General features: G+C 47.1%; 1 protein-coding gene across 3 annotated transcripts in view; it reads left to right on the forward strand.

Moving 5' to 3' along the window:
• Positions 1–433: 433 nt before the first annotated feature.
• Positions 434–17,068, forward strand: part of znrf3 (zinc and ring finger 3) — a 76,079-nt gene continuing 59,444 nt past the window's right edge. For 2 of the 3 annotated variants that reach the window (XM_083979155.1, XM_083979156.1), the window contains exon 1: positions 434–671. In XM_083979155.1, coding sequence (XP_083835281.1) covers positions 435–671 — 237 coding nt within the window. In that variant the 5' untranslated portion in view covers position 434. Of the gene's footprint in view, positions 672–8,570; positions 8,649–17,068 lie in introns of those variants that run through there. The other variant, XM_083979157.1, reaches the window with a different exon arrangement.

Raw genomic sequence — 17,068 nt, forward strand, 5'->3', positions numbered from 1 at the left:
AGGAAAAAAAAACTAAAAAAAAAAAAAAATCACGTGTTTGGAGATCAAAGGAGATCCGCTTTGTAGAGGGAGGAGGAGGAGGAGGAGGAGGGGGTGAGAAAGAAAGAGGGAGGGAGGGAGAAAGAGAGCGAGCAAGCGAGCGAGAGAGAGAGAGCGAGGGAGAGGGAGCGTTTGCAGGCAATGTAATTGACAAGGCTTGCAGTGGTGAAATAACACGCTTCAGCCCAGAGCTCAGCTCTTATTGCACAATTCCCGACTCCTTTTTTTTTTTTTCTGGACGCATCGCTCCGTAGTGCGCGCGCGGCACGTTAATAATAAGGACCTGGTTTCAATTACCTTTTTTTTTTTTTTTTTTTTTTTTTTTTACTCCAAACCCCTCGATTAATTAATCCGTGTGAAATTATGTCCCGATCGGCGCAGATCCAGCCGGCAAGATGATGATTTTACCGAGGAGAGGAGACTCAGATCGCGTCCTACCCGACTCGGTGGTCCTGGTGATCTTGGTGGTCGCCGCTTCTCTTGGTACCGTTTTCGCCAAGGACACTGCCTTTGTGGAAGTGGTTCTGTTCGAGTCCAGTCCCAATGGAGATTATACTACTTACACGACTGGCTTGCAAGGACGGTTCTCCAAAGCTGGAGCCACTATCAGCGCGGAGGGGGAGATCGTTCAAGTACGTGTTAATACTAAGTGTCTTTTTTCTTTCTTTCTTTCTTTCTTTCTTCTTTCTTTTTCTCTTCCTAACACCGGCGGAGAGAGACAGAGAGAGAGAGAGGGGGGAGAATGACAGGCAGCAGTCCCGAGAAACACCACCGGGACCCGGGGTAGTAGCCTCATTTTAAACCAAAGTGCCCCTTCTTAAAAACTTTTTTCCACAGGGGGGTTGACAAGAGTTGTAGCTATATAGTGTGTGTGTAAATGCGTGTGTGCATGTGCATGTGTGTATGTGTGTGTGTGCAGGCGGTGTGTGAGGATGGTACTAAAGCTTGCAAGCATATGCGGTCACAAGATGGCTCCTATCTTGTGGAATTCATTCACAGGGAAAACATGCTCTTGCAGGTTATTTTGTTGATGTCTGGAGCTCACTCACTCCCTCTCTCTCTCTCCCTCTTCTCTATACCCTCATCCCCCCCGAAACACGCTTCACAGAGTGGGTTGCCTTTTCTTTAAAATAACAAACCCCCAACAACAACTGCTGCTAAAGAGGGAAAAGTAACGTTGTAGCTAAACTTTCTTAGACGTTTTTGCCTTTACACGTTTTTTCTTAGTGCAACACGGGGCTGCGTGGTTCTTCTGCTAATGTTTGGGGGTTTACTCTACGTTTTGTGTGTCTGTTTAGCGGTGAGCTGTGTTTTTTGGAGGGGCGGTCAAACAGCGACTTTCAAAAAAAAAAGTTGCGGGATATGTTTGTTTTTATTGACCGCAGCAGCAGCGTGTAAAGTCTCCCGCACGACGAGCCGCCTGCAGCCTGTTGTTACTACATAGCATCAGCCTTTGAAGTAGCATAGCATGTGTTTTTGTGTTTTTGTTTTGTTGCATTAACTCAACTTGCAACAGCGTTAACGCTTTGGAGATATACATGTGAAGAAGAATTGAATGAGTGGCCATCATGGAAGCAAACCCCCCCTTCCTCCTTCCTCCTCCTCCTCTCATGTTCCCATCTTTTATTTCCTGCTCCCCCTCTCCCTCCCTCCCTCCTGCCCTCCTTCCCTCCCTCTCCCCCCTAAAAACATGACAAGTGCACTTGGCTGGAGCTGGTTAATCTCGGATCAACCAGCCAACTTCTAGCTACTTGGTTTGGGTTGAAGTCACTAAAAATATGAAGCTATTCCCCCGGCGCCAAGTGTTTATTTGAAGTTTTTTTTTTTTTAAATATATAATTCTTCCTCTAATCTGCTTGGCAACAGTTTGTAAGGCAGCGAATAGTTTCGGGGTGTAGTCATGTCATGTGCCAGAGATTTGATGTCTTTCTGTTTTTATTTCCTGACCTTCTGACATGTTCTGTGCTGTTTTGTTTTGTTTTTGGGAGCATGTGTCCAAAGAATTTAATGTGAAATCAGCTGGGGTTGGAGTTTGTTTGGGGGGCATTTCGCCTTTTATTTTGAAAGGGCCAGAGAAGAGATGGACAGGAAACAGAGAGAGGGGGATGATGAGCAGCAAAGAGATAGGGGCAAGGACTTGAACCTACTGAGGTAAGGATGCGCTCCATGTGGTAGGACTGAATCTTTAAGGAGGGGGCGGCATCGTGGTGCAGTGGATGGCACTGTCTGTGTTTGATCCCCATGCACAGTGCTTTAGCCCCATATATTGTTATTGTTACCTTCATACACGCTTTGAGGAGCCGGGGAATTGAACCACCGACCTTCGACCTTCTGATCAGTGGACTGTAGTAACCTGCTCTACCTCCTGAGCTACAACCTGCACAATGATGTGATGAAAGCGAACGCATCGCTGCACGAACAGATCCTCAGCAACATGATTGGTTGGTTGAGTCCATATCAGTGGTTTGTTGTGTTGAGAAGACGAAGGAGAGGGCAAAGAGTTGAGGAGGGGTAGTTAGCTGAGGGAGGGGTAGTTAGTTGAGCGGTCTGTGCGCTAAATACATGTTTTGTAGTTTAATCACCATGTGTGCACAAGAAACCAGCACTCTTGCATAAGCCGTCATATGGGTTATGCACAGCTTAATTTGCACCATACTGATGCTAAACCCGGGCGGCATGGTGGTAAAGTGGTTAAGCGTCACGGCAAACAAGAAGGTTGCACCTTGGTTTGGGGTTTGATTCCCCTCCCGACCCCCCCGACCTGCTGATTTGAGGTTTGCATGTTCTCTCCAGCTTCATCCCACATGCACATGAGGTTGATTGGTGACACTTCGGTGTGAATGTGAGTCGTTTATGCATTCATGGATGGATGGATGGATGCTGAGCAGACACACACACACACACACACACACATTCATACACTCTCCACCCTGTTGTTTATCCCTCACCACTGTGCAACAATAGCTGTAACATCCACCACACAGCAACAACAGCAGCAGTAGCGGCGGCGGCGGCGGCATCGTCCCCAGTGCACGGCTGCATTTTCTTTTTTTTAATTCTCCCTAAAAACTCTTTTACTTTGAAAGAAAGATGATATGTGGGGATCAAATTAGGGGATACTCAGCACAAAAATGGCCCCTGTTTATACACAGTGATGGCCATTTGGCGCCACTTGGTAACCACACAGAAATGTCGGACCTCAGCTTTACATCGAAAACCACATCTATTTAGGTTTTTGCTTTCTTTGCTAACATAGCTTCTGACCACTTAGAGGCAGCTTATATTTTGTCAGGCTATAATGAGGGCACAGTTTTGTCCAGCACAGTGCACACTGTCTTGAATTCCTTACAGTATGTATTCTACAGAAGATTTATGAAGGCTCAAAAAACTGACAACGGATGACAAGCGTACAACCTGAACGGTATAATTTTAAAAGCTGGTATCAAATTCCCCACTCACAGATTCTATACTTGTGAAATAACACCGGAGTAACGTGTTGGGAAACTTCTGCGGTGTTGTAACGGATATAGTTTTACTCTGGAATCGGGTTGAAGACAAATATTTAGGTTCTCGTGCATCCAGTCGTCCGCATTGACCTCTGCAAAAACCGTCTACTTTTTCGCTTTAAAGGGCCTGCGCTGAATAGGAGGCTTGATTTTTGGTTTGGGGCCTGAGGTTTACGAGGCCTTCAAGTTCTCCCCTCTGCAAGTTTGAACAGAGCCCTGAGGGGTTTGCATTACCGTGTGTGTGTGCATGTGTGTGTGTTTACAGTAGTGACCAGACCTCAGCAGGTACGGGGGTTCAAATGCAGGGGAAGGGGGGGGCTTGCCTTGGCAGCGCTCCTGTGCAAAGACCCGACCACAGCCTCCGCTCGTACGCTCCCAGCTCGCCTTCGCTAATTCCCTAAAGCTAACACCCGCTCAGCTCTGCCTGAAGAGTGCGAAAAGTGGCACACTAGCTGGGGCCAAAAATAATAAATTAAGTTAATTTGTGCTTCTCCCTCTGCTGTAAGGTGGGAGGCGAGGGAGGAGGAGGAGGAGAGAGGGCCACAACCCAAGGCTTCCCAAGCCATTTCCCCTGATTGCTCCAATTGGAGCTAAAGTAATCAATGTGTCCTTAAATCATCCCATGATGAGTGTGTATCGGCACACACACAGGTTTCCCTCAGACGACCTTCTTTATTTACAGCAGCGGCTGTTAACTCTGGTTCTTGGCGTCCACCGGGCGGCACGCTGCCCGTCCTGTCAGGTGCTTAATTGACTTCACCTCTTGTCCCTGGATTTAAATACTTCCTGATTACACTACGTTAATGAAAATGTCCTGCGTTAAGTGGAAAAGGCAGGAGCGAAGTGGATTTTTGGGGGCCTGGTGCTCTGAGCTGCTGCTGCTGCAGCGAACGTCTCTCAGAGCTGTGGTTTCAAATCTTACACAGCTTAGAGGCGATAAGTCTTCTGATACCTGTCCACGTATGAGCAGCAGGTGATTAAATAACCACCCAGGTGTGAGCGTGGAGTCGACACCTAACCCGGTAGATGCTCAGCACTCAGCACTGAACTGATGATCTAATATCGAGGAGCAGCCGGCGCCGTCTGCGACCTGACTGCTCATCAATGTATTTCACATTCGCATCGTTGTTGATACGACGACGACAACTCGTGATGCGAACGGGAGGGAGATAGAGAGAGCAAGACGCCGCCATCTGCTGCTCATCACTCTCTGTTATCTCCCAGACGCCAAATTGTCTTTCCTGCAGCCGAGATGAGCCGCACCAGCGCACATCTGCCTCTGATTTCCAGCAGGGGCCCCGTGTGCTGTCAGCATGCGAGCGAGGGAGCGAGTGAGTGAGTGAGTGAGGAGCCGGCGAGGAGAGGAGAGGCAAGGACGTGGCAGGGGCACCGCGAGGACCAGATGGAACTCATAGTGTCGTCGGGCCAGAACCAGAGGGGAATCATGTGGCTTTCGCCGACTTCCTCTCCGAAAGGGACACAGAGCATCCTCTGAATCCAGTGTCAGGAAGAAGAGGCTATAGTTCCCCCCCCCAACACCCACGAGCCGTTTCACCCTTGAACTTCATCTCCGATGCACGTGAAGCGCCAGCGACTGGAGCTGGGAAGTCTGCGTGATGTGGTTCTTTGAAAGTGGCCCGTGTGTTTTTCTCTCTCTGCGACTGGATGTGCGGGGGGAAAGTGGCGGTTTCAAGCTAAGACAACGATGAGCTTAAATACTGGAGCTCTTACCTTGGAGCTGGCAGGAGTTGTGTCGCTCTGCATTTAGACTATAATGAGAGCTTTAGTGGTTTAAGGCATCCAGCGCGCTTTCTCACCACAGGCTGGAAACCCCAAGAGGCCATAATGGGCCGGTCCCAGACGGGAGGTGCCAGGGATCGGGGGGCCACTCCCAGCGCCGAAGCAACAGTAGCAGTACACAAACGCTGGTTTAAAAGGTTAAAAGTGCTGCTCCCTACTTTTTTCCATTTATTGGCTTGGCGGTCGCAGCTGTATTTTAAGTGCTATCGTCTCTTAACCGCCACCCTGTTTCACTTTCATGTCCCGGCCAAAGTAATTTGAGGCTGCGTTTCTCCCCTTTTCGGAATAGAACAGACTAAACTGTTTTTCTCTTTCTCTTGCTTAACACCCCACTCCCACACACACACACACACACACACACACTCTCACCCCTCACCAGCAGTCTGCTCCAGAATCCGTCATGCTTATTCTGCGTTGCATGAGAACGACTTCAAGTGATGATCAGGACTGTTCGTTGTGCGCCGGATCATCACTCTGCGACACTCTATCACCCCTGCACCCGGCTCTCTCTTCTCTTCAACCTGCTAATGAATAAAATCCTGTCAAATATAAACTTATATTAAACAGTGTTTTAGGACTCAGGTGTGTGTCTTAAAGCACCTTCCATCCTCTCCTCCTGGATCTCTCAGTACTTGTCCAGACTTCTTTTCTTTTAATTGGCCAACGCCGTCTCCCAAACCAGTGGCCCCTGTTTCCTCTCCTGCCCCTGGCTCTTTCACTCCGTCTTCTTCTTCTCCTCCTCTCCCTCTATCTCTCTCTCTCTCTCTTGAGCCTCTCATTCCTGCTCACTGCACAGCTCCACCTGGAACAAGTGCATGTTGGTACTGGTGGCCCCAGTAGCTATGTTAGTTTCCACTGGGCTGAGTGGCTGAGCCGATCTTTGATGTTCCACTCCAAGAGAGATTAGCAGTCAGTGCTGCTGCTGCTGCTGCTTTCCCTCCAGTATCCTGGGCCTCCTCTCTCTCCCAGGGGGGAATCCTATCCCCTCGCGTCGCTCTCCCTCTGATCTGCTATTGATTATGTGTCCGAGCTCGTTTGTATGAACGTCTTCTGTTTGTCCTCTGCTTTATACTCCAATGATGAGGAAATGTTAATTCATCTTTGCCCCCCCGAGGCCGCAATTTCTCTGTGATGAGCTCTGGGAAAATGCACCTACAACGGAAACGTCACACCTTTTCGTTTCGTCTCTTCATTCATCTTAACAGAATTTATTTTTAAGGGCATGTATGAGATGATGATGAAGAAGAAGAAGGGATCTGAAGTGGAGCACTTTCACTTTACTGAACAGCTCCTGTTGAGCTGCGGTGTCTGCGTTTGATGAAACGGCGCTGAAAGAACGCCGGTCCGTCCCCATCAGCCCACATTTTTATCCACTGACACAAGAGGGTCTGCAAAACAAAGGCTAAAGGGTCGAGGGTTATGGAACGACAATGCTCACAGTGGCTCATCCAGGCAGAGGCATGCTTTGTTGTTTGCCAGGAATGTGCTGACTAACCGTGGAAGGCCACAACGCCAGCCTCCCCCTTTTGTTGTACTTTTTTTTTTTTTTGGGCCAATAGACTGGGGAAGGTAGCCGTGGAGCAGGGAGTCCATTTCTCCTCCTCCTCCTACCTCTCAATATACTCCTCTCCTTGTCTCCTCGGTCCTCTCGCTACTTGTTTTCATGAAAGGAGAGAGAAGTCTTATCACAGATCTGTCCCATTCACCCGAAGTTCAAGAACGCAGGGTTCAAAGTTTTCTCTCTTGTGTACATCATTACATAATTATCAACCTCATGTGTCTAAAAATAACACAACAACAACATAATGTTAAGGAGGATCCTGCCCTCTTGTCATTTTGATTCATACGATATGATGTTCTCGCCCCACTTTCGCTTTCTGTGGTTATTGTTCGCGGAAGCCATTACTGCTTGTGTGCACACCCTCGACCTAATGCATCATATTAATGTTGCGAAGCATCTCCCTGACAGGCAACTCCTGTCAAAAACACCCCTTGCCATTTCTCTTTCTCCCCTCCTCCTTTTGTTTCCCCTCTTAATGGATCCTTCTCACAGCGGTGGCAAAGGTCATGTACTGGGGTGCCAGCCAGCCAGCTGGGGACCACATCAAGTTGCAGGTGGATGTTGTTCACCTCCCTCATCCCTTTAAAACTGGTTTCTAGAGGTGTGAGAAGGAGACGTGTGTGCAGGTTGCAGCAGTCGTTCCTCCTCGGTAATGAGGAGGAGCATCCAGGCTGTAACACAATGGGAGCAGATGTAGAGGTATGATGGATTGGACTCGTTCGTCCACATGAGAAACAAGCCGGGTTATCTCTGCATTCTTTTTCTGTCTGCTCCGTCTGGCAGTGCTGCACGTCTTCACAGCGAATATATATCACTGCATCTTCCCACCTCCTGCTCTCCCTGCTGCCGAAGATATGCCCTAGATTTTTTTTTTGTTTATTTGTGTGTGTGTGTGAAAAATTGGCTTTGTTTTTTTTATGTCACTGAAGATATTGGAGACTCAGTGTTTTCTATTTTCTGCTCCTCGCCTTGTTGACTTCGTTAAAGTTTTAATGTCTATTTTTGAAGTATAGTGCTGTATAGTAACAACCGAAGCTCGAGTCACCACTTCCCTTGTGTTGAGAATAAATCGTTAATCCCAAAAGGGGTCAGGTGTGTCTGTTACTTATGAATCTACAGATATAGTACGGCAATAAAAGAAAAGGCTCTTTGATAAAGCCTCCACAATGCCTTCTGTACTTCCCTCGGACCCCCATCGGCCGCTCAGGCCACGCTGCCTGCCTGCCTGCCTCTGGACCCTTGTACAGGGAGGGGCCTGCAGAGGGCTGGGTGAATAGCTGCCGGGAGTCGTGCTGCGGGTGTAAACCACATGAATGTGCCGCCTGAGCAGATAGGATCAGGCGAGGCGGGGAGGCCTGGGAGGCCGCGACGCTCGGCGCAGCTCCACGCGCTAACATCAAAGACAGTGCCGAAGGGGATGGTGGAGGGGGGAGGAGGAGAGGGGGAGGAGGGAAGAGAGTGAGCGAGGGTTGGGCCAAACTCTTCAAAGGCCTCTCTGACTAATGCCGGCCCCTGATATGCGGCGCTGCAGAACTCAATGATGATGTAATTGTAGACCTTCGAGCTAAATCCGCTCCCATACAAATAAAGGTGGAGGTGTTCCCTTGCACAAGCACGGTGAGAAAAATACTTGCGAGTGTTTTGGTTGAAGCCAGAGTGTTAAGATCACCTCGCAAGGCGGAGGAGGAGGCGTTGTTGGGTGTTGGGTCACCTCCAGACGCTTTGCGAACCAAAGGATCCCGGTGAAGAAAGTTGTTTTTTTTATGTATTCACACTTTTAGTTGGAGGACTTGGAACAGGAAACGATGTTTTATCTGATTTGAACAGATATTTTAATCCACTGGGCGTTTCTAAAGTACACAACAGGTGGAACAGAGTTGACTCTGTTCTTTGTAAAGTTTATACAGAGCCTGTGTGTGAGGCAAAGAGTGTGTGCATGTACTTCCCTTGTAATGTGTGTTAAACCAAGCGTGACCACGGATCCTTTCAAAATGCCCCCATGATCATCAGGCTGATAACTCATTGACAGCTCCCATGACAGCAAAACTCTCGGCTGCAGCTGGTTGAGAGCGAACAATAAGCAATAAGTCATCAAGTTTATTTGTAAACCTCCACCTCTGCTTCTTCTTAACGGAGATCCTGCCATGTTGCTGTGAAGAGGAACCCTTCACTTTGCCGCCTTTGCTTGTTTATGCTGATCTATACAAAGCTGGCGTGATGCCGCCGCTCTCTCTCTCTGTGTGTGTGTGGTTTTTCTTTTTTCTGGCGTGCCAGAATCAAGAGGCGTGACGCGGAACACAACAATGTCGGTGTCTGTCTCGCCAGGCCGGCTTTCACACACACACACACAGATCATCACACAGATGTTGATTTGGCTTGATCAGTTTGTTTTTTTACCTGCATGAGTCGTGCAACGGTTGCCGCCGCCGCCTCCTTGCGGTCGTGGTTGCTATCAGACGTAAACATACGGCAATAATTCATCTCCCAACCGCATCATCTGGGTGTGTGTGTGTGTTTGAGAAATTTGATTCAGTGAGATTTCAGCCTGTATGTTTACACGCATTTTAAATGTCTGCTCCTCCATCCCATGTTTCTTATAGCGTCTATACAGAGCGAACGGCGAGTTGGAAAAAAAGACGCTTCATTATTTCTGCTGTGAACAGGCTGTGTAACACGAGAACCACAATCAAGTTCTCTTCTCCTCGCCCTTGTTTTGTGATTGCGCGTCTCCCTTTGATGTTAAATTAGCAGTAAACAGCTGCACTTTTATTTATTTGGAGTTCACGCGGAGGTCGGTCTTTTAACTCCTGCATCCTGGGTCGGACTCTGAAGTCAGCGCTGCAGCACAAAGCCTTTGTTGCTGCTCGCAAAGAAGAGACCTCCTTGTTTTCCAGCGACGTAGACTGTAGCAATTCATGACTATCACAGGACCCGGTCGGCTAATAGCTGTACTTGAATGGATGGAGACAAAACACAATTCATACCAAAGCTACCATTTAGGGTGGCAAATAACAATTCTTGTCTTTATCAGTTCACCCCTTGACTCTCTGCTGAGGAATGTCAGTAAATGACGAATAAATGCCCCCAATATTTCCCCTGAGCGCAAAAGCAATGTCTTTTTAACAGCTTGTTGTCCAACCAACAGCCTGAAACCAATGATATTCACATTACAGACATTTGCGTCACTTTGTGTGATGAATGACTCATTGAGCTGAATGGTTGCCAGAGCAGTTGTTAAAGGCTCCATAATGTGTAAAGTGAGATTTCCAAGTCCCTGTTGATTATGTTATATTAAATTAACCTTTATTTATTCTCGAAGGACATTGAGGTTACCCTCATTTTCAATATCATTGAGGTGAAAATGAGGGTTTTATAGGGAGGGGAGGGAGAAATTCACACAGCCTGTATTCAGAGACTGAGCCTTAAAACCAGCCGTCAGGACTTCCTGTCACTTTGTGATGTCACAACAAAAGCAGTCACAAAGCTCCGCCTATTTGGACACGCCATCAAAACTTGCTGGCTTTGGTTTATCTGAATGTTTTACCCAAAATCTGCTATATTTGCAGTATATTCAGTCATCAGAAAACAGTCAGCCAATCAGAGAGCAGACTTAGAGCCTCCTCTCTTCTGATTGGCTGGCACCAACCTGTTGTTACCAGAGCTTGAGAGAGAGATGGTTTTTGATTCATAAAACCACAAATACATCTTATGGTTCAAAACTTAAAATAAAACCCTGTAGAAGTGTAAAATACGTATGTGACCTATAACATAACTCATTCAGTACCCTTTGATTGCCCTAATTAACATTTATTGATTGATTAAATAGTTTCATTTTCGGTTCTGTTTTTATTCCTCTCTATCTGCTGTGAGCAGACGAGCCTCTTTAATGATAGTGCGTCAAAAGACAGGAAGCTGCTCCTCACAAAGCATCACACAGACAGAAATACTTCTCCAGTAGTTTCATCTAATTGTGTCCGCACTGATCTCAGTCCGTTTCCAAGTAGCACTGCGTCTGTGAAGTGCTGCTGTCAGGTGAAAGCTGCAGGTGCGGACGTCATGCTGTGGATGCTGCGCTGTGAAAATCTTCTCCATGAAACACTGCAGGACACTGTACAAAGCATAGAAACACACTGAAGTAACTGTGACGCAGGCTGTAGGAACTAAAAGTGTCGTGCTGCTGAAATACATAAGAAAATATAGATATTGGATTCAAGACTCTGCTTATACTCACCATTTAAATTATTCAGACCTGGACTGGGGATTAAAAAAAAAACATGCATACACACCAGGCCATTGTAATTTATACAATGGAGCGATTACAGTACAGTCTATGAGATGAGTGAGATAGAGAAGTGCAAATTGAGCTGAGATGTCTAGACAGTATCTATACAAGCCGTGGTCAATTAGGCTAATGGATATGACATTTCCCATCATGCAAATCCTATATGCAATCTCTGGACCCCCCCGTCCCCCTCCTCCTCCCGGCTCAGTGTGAACCTGAGTGTATATGAAAAGGTCAGGACAATTACTTCTGGCCAGCTGTGTCCGTTTCTGTCTCCTTGCAGTCCATCTGTTCACCTCTCGTTGCCCCTGCGAGCTGCTGTCAGGCAAAATGTAAAATGTCAAGGTATTTTTTATTTTTTTCAGGTGCATATTACAGGTCACTAACATTTGGGGAAAATGGGTTAGAACAATGTGAGTTTTCCATTTTTTGCACATCATTATTTGGGTCACTGTGTCTTCTCCGTCTTCACCTCATCCCCTCTCCTCTGTTTACCCACATTCCTTCGTCTGTCAAAAGTCACTGTGAAAGCAGCGCATTTAATTTTTAGCAGTAAAAAAAAGGAGGAGAAAAAAAGACAGAAGCTTGGCTATTCTTTGCTTGGCAGTGTTTGGGGCCGTTCGTCCAAACACACTTGGCTCGCTAATGATAACTTGTCCTTGGACTTGTCAAGGAGTTTCTCAGAATGCTGTTTTGAGAGAAACGAGAGATCGAGTGGGAGAAGATGGGAATGACAGAAAAAGAGGGGCCAATACAGCCTTTTGCTATTCCGCCTGCATCCCACAGGCATGTGACAAAGTCAAATTGTCACCCCTGGGGTGACATGCATCCCGCAGGCATTTTCGGAGTAAACACATCCAAGGGAATGTGGCTCTGAGATTTGGATGGTGGCCTCACCAGTCGATCGGAGGCACCGCTCTCTCTTCTGTAACGGATGCAGGAAGGTCTGTAATTTAGTGTATTGTAGTTGTGTTTGTCCAGAAAGATAAAGCTCAGATACACATTTTATTCTAAGCATTCTAAGTAAAGTTATAGATTTGCAAAATATCTGGTAGTTGTAGGAGCAGACCGATGCCTTTCTACCATTTCATTTAAATATGAGCCATTATAGCAGTTGGTTAATTTAGCATTGATGCTGAACACCATAAGGCACAACAAGATAACGAATGACCTCATTAATGATTAATTGGCTCATGTAGGTATTCCTATATTTGCAAAACACACCGTTTTCCATTCATTTTGGGTTTTCACACATTGGATGTGATGTGTTTTTGCATTTGCAGCCTAAGCAACATCAGTTAACATCAAGAGACAAGTGAGCATGGCTGAGCAGACAAAGGTTGATCACACTGAAGGTTCATCCACAGACAAACTTTACATAAAACCTGTGCAAGCTTAGGTCAAATGCTTTGCAGTGATTTGCTACATTTCTGTAGTTCACGGTCCACGGAGCTCATGTTGCTGCAGGCACCACACCCTCTCTGTTAAGGTACAGGAGTCTGCATCGGCGTACGAGTAATTCAAATCTGATGGGACAAAGCGCAGTGATCTTATCACATATCAGAGGAGTGGTGGTGTAAAGTTGGAGGAAAGTGAAAATGTACGAGATGTGGCCTCCAGTAGAAAAACCTGCAGAAAGCTTTTATTTTGATAGACCTACGACACTAATCATGTCTGTTGTGACTATTTCCTTCATTAAAAAAAAATAAAGATTTGATTTTACACCAGAAGCCTTTGTGCTTAACTTCAAACCGTTTCCTATTGGCGACCACATGTAGCATATTTGGGTGAGCTTTTCTGCAGCGTCGCCCCGAGGCTAAACTCATGGACAGAGGATTTGGTGAGCTACTGATGCATACATTCGTCATAATTATTGTTTTGCAAAAGCTTGAGTTAGAATTGCCCAGGCAACGGGAAAGCTTCAGAATTCAAATTAGAGTGTGGGATTGAGCTTTAAAGTTGTGGAGAAGGGCTGTTTTTTCTTTTTCTTTTTCTTTTTTTCTTCTGTTTTTGGTTATTGCATCCCAGCAAACTCCACCATCGTTTTTTTGCAATCCCCCGCCTCACCTCCACCCCTCCCCTCCCCAGCGTTAGTCCTGCTGGTTGCTGGTTGTATTAAAGGCTCGAGTTGGCATGGTGCGTTGGTGTAGTGCTCTCCTGAGTCTAGGCCGGGCGGCATTGGGAGGCAGGTGAGGGGGAAAACCCCCCCTGAGTATACACTGTGTTCTCATCACAGACATGAAAACAAGACAAACAACAAAGCGCCTCAGCTCATCTCGAAGCAATTTCTCCTGTAATTGTATTGACGATGAAGCACAAACCAGTGAATGCATGCACATTTCTCTCTCATCGTTCCTTCCCTCCCTTTCATAAGCTCTTTCTCTCTCTCTCTTTCTGTCTTCTCTCACTCTGTTAAGCATGGGAGGAGGAGGAGGAGGAGGGGGGGAGTATAAATGTGAGACCACACATGCTGTGTCAATGTTTGCTGGAATAATTAGAGACAATGTGGGCCAATAACGGGAGGAGTGCAGTAACCTGAACTCACTTTGTTCTGCCCCGGCAGCAACACAAAAGCCATTCAGAGATGCACAGATCCGTGGACTCGGGAGCAGGAGCAACTGCACTTTTAGCCGGCGCAGTGCACACGGGCCGCAAAGCAAAAAAAAAAAGGAGAAGAAGATGAGGATCCACAGGAAAATGGATTTCTTGGTTTCTATGGGACCTGAACGGCCGGTCCCCTCACTTCGCTTCGTTTTGTCCTCGGCTCAAAGTGAAAGATGATGTCACTCTAAAAAAAAAAGCCCTTTAAAAAAACCAACAACCCTATCCCCTTGTCACCCCCCCCCCCCCCAAGTCGACCAACACATGGCGCTGGCTTTGAGGGCCCTCTTTAACTAGAGGATATCCGGCCGCTCGGTATGCAAAGAGCCTGTGGATTCCTGACACGAGTGCTGGAGCTGGACTCAGAGGTGACTTTCAGCGTGGACGGACAACTGTTGGATTAGCGGGGACACTTTGCGTTGACTCCGAGCCAATCGGAGGGAAGCCTGCGGCCGGGGCGAGAGGGGGGGAGCGGGGGCGTGCACTCGGTCAAATGCGGGCTAATAGATTCTTCTGAGCTTCATATATTAGATTACATTTTTAAGTCTTCCAGTGTGGCTCGTGTCCCCCCTCCCCTCGCTAAAATAATAATAATAATACGCAAAAAATGAATTGGATAATCTCAACAGAGGACTGAGGGGGATTTTTATGCTTCATCATGAGACTGAAATATTGTCTGTAGCATGCAGAGAGACAGAAATTCGATTATATGGCGAAAGATCTGCAAACAATGCACGCTAAGTGTTGCCTAAGCCTCGGGTGTCCCCCCCCCCCCCGGCTGCATGCAGAAGAGTGACCCGCTGCTGTGCTCACACACCCACCCCTGGTTGGACCAACTGGTTTGCCCCCCTTCCTCCCTCCGGTGTCCATCTTGAAAGGGGACACCGCTATGGGATGCATACATCCCCCTGGAGGTCGCCGGAGTCATTGTGGCACCTGTCCCTTCCACTCTCAGCCGCGGCGTCAACAGCTCAGATTTATTTACATTCACTCTTGTTTTCCAAAAGAACTGAACCAGGAATGGGGGTGCGGGGTGGGAGCATTGGGATGTGATTGTTGCTTTTTATGTTTTTCCACAAAAAACCCAAAAGTTTGACGATTGTGCTCGGTGGTCTGTGCTGCAGTCGTTCCTGCTGAGGACAACAACAATGCTAGTCTACGCCATAACACCGTAACAATCGTCTTTGGACGCAGCACCGTGTCTTTATGTCGTATTTAAAGCAGCTCGCCTGTGAACTTGACTGCAGTCACTGTTTGTTTTGTTTCTTTTCTGACAGAACCACATGCAAATCTCACAAGGAGCTGGTTTTGGTTCAGAAATATACACGGTATACAGACGACTTAATGCAGTTTGCGGGTATTTCCCTCCAGGAATAACTCGTGCTCCAGCTCTTTGGTGATTTAAATTTATTATTGTTCAGTTTTGTTTGACAGAGCCTCCTCTTCTCTCCTTTTTTAGCCCGAGGGATACGCGGCAGCTTTTCATTTTTCTTCTCCCTCCTAACCAGCGTTCTTTCTTTAATCACTTTCAGATTCTCCTTCTCCTTCTCTTCTTCATCTCCTTGCCTCCTCTCCCTCTCTCTCTCTGTCTCTCTGTCTCTCTGTCTCTCTCCACTGGGCCGATGTTGAGCCCTGCACTCCTGTTTGGCGGTGTGCTCCTCATCACAGCTTGTGTTTCCTCTTATCTGCAGTTCTTTTATCAGTGGCTGCCACACATGCCCAAGAGAAGAAGAAGAAAAAGGAGGAGGAGGAGGAGGAGGAGGAGGTGGGGGCAGTAGTGGTGGTGGTGTGTGAGGGGGCAGCTGATCCTATCAGCAGGTGGAGATTTCACCACCAAGTTCAGGGGGCCCAGTGTGGCCAGACCGGAAGAGTCTGACATGGCAGCGTCCAAATGTGAACTGTGAACAATGTGAAGCCCGGTGTCGTCCCAACACCTGCCTTTTCAGTTGTAACAGCAAAAGTGACACAAGGAGGTTTTTCTTTTTTCTTTTTTTCCACACCCGCACTTCAAAGAGCTTCACTTGTCAAACAGCGCAGGCAGCAATGTAACGTGTTTTTCTTTGAACCTGTTGTTGATGAAGCGCTGCTGCTGCTGCTGCTGCTCGTGCTATTCGCCTGCAGCCATACTCGACAGCAAAAAAAAACGTTGCGTGGAATGTTTCAGCGTTATGGTAATGTGCTACTGTTTTTTTTATGTTCAAAGAGTAATTATGTTTGTCTTTAATGGTGCAAAATGAGTTATGTCAGCACTCAAAACACTATAGAGGTGCTGCTCTTCAACCTCCAGACACACCCAGCAAAGAACGGCAGCAAAGATTTCCCCAGGGTAAATAACGAGGGTTGAAAAAAAATGTAAAGAAGTGGAGCGTGTTGTGACATTGAACGCACCTTTCCCCTAAAGAAACACATGTTGCTGCTGCAGGTGTTAAGTTTAGCTTTAAGGATTTTATATCCAACGGTACCTGCGGTGTCATGTCAGGTCCCTGAACTGCAAAAAAAAAAAAAGGAACGTGGAGCGGTGACGGCGGCGGGGAGGTTAGGAGGAGGAGGAGAACGGTGGGTAAACCAAAGCACAGGCTCACAAAAGCCTAAAATGATATCGCTGGTGGATATCTGGATGCTTGGGATGCCTTGGATGGCTGCTGTACACTTTTGGCTTTGTCTTTGCGGGGATGAATAGAGGCCTCTGTGGTAGTGATGACAGGCTTCTCCGGGCTGGGCCCTGGCTGGCTGGCTGGGCTGGCAGATTAGGTGCTGGAGGTCGGGAGCCTCTCTCTCTCTCTACAGCTCGCTCATAGGGGCAGAAGCCCGACAGGGGATGCTGGTCGTCCTGGTTCTCCCCCTACAAAAGACGCACTGTTTTCAGCCCGTGTTATTGTGACATGTCAGGCAGCGTGCAGGTATACACACGGGTTCAGGTGGGAGCTGAGGTGACCGACGACCTACCTGTTGTTTGGATGTTTGGGCATGGTTATAGATGGGTAACTGGTTTGTAGATGTTGAGTTGAATTGAAATCTTTATTCCGAACATGCATGAAACAAAATCTCCATGATCAGAGAAAAAACAAAACGAAGGACAACATGTTCAAAAAGGAGTAGGAAGAAGAAACAGAGAGTGGGGGTAGGAGTTTTATAAGCAAAATAACACAACGCAACAGTGTACAGTACTATAACAGTATTGATAAAATATCAAAATATGAACAATATAACAATACATCAGTATGATAGTACAATACTCATTGATAATAATGATAAAATATAATAAAATAACATCCAAAA

This window comes from Trachurus trachurus (assembly GCF_905171665.1).
Source record: "Trachurus trachurus genome assembly, chromosome: 9".
NCBI lineage: Eukaryota > Metazoa > Chordata > Actinopteri > Carangiformes > Carangidae > Trachurus > Trachurus trachurus.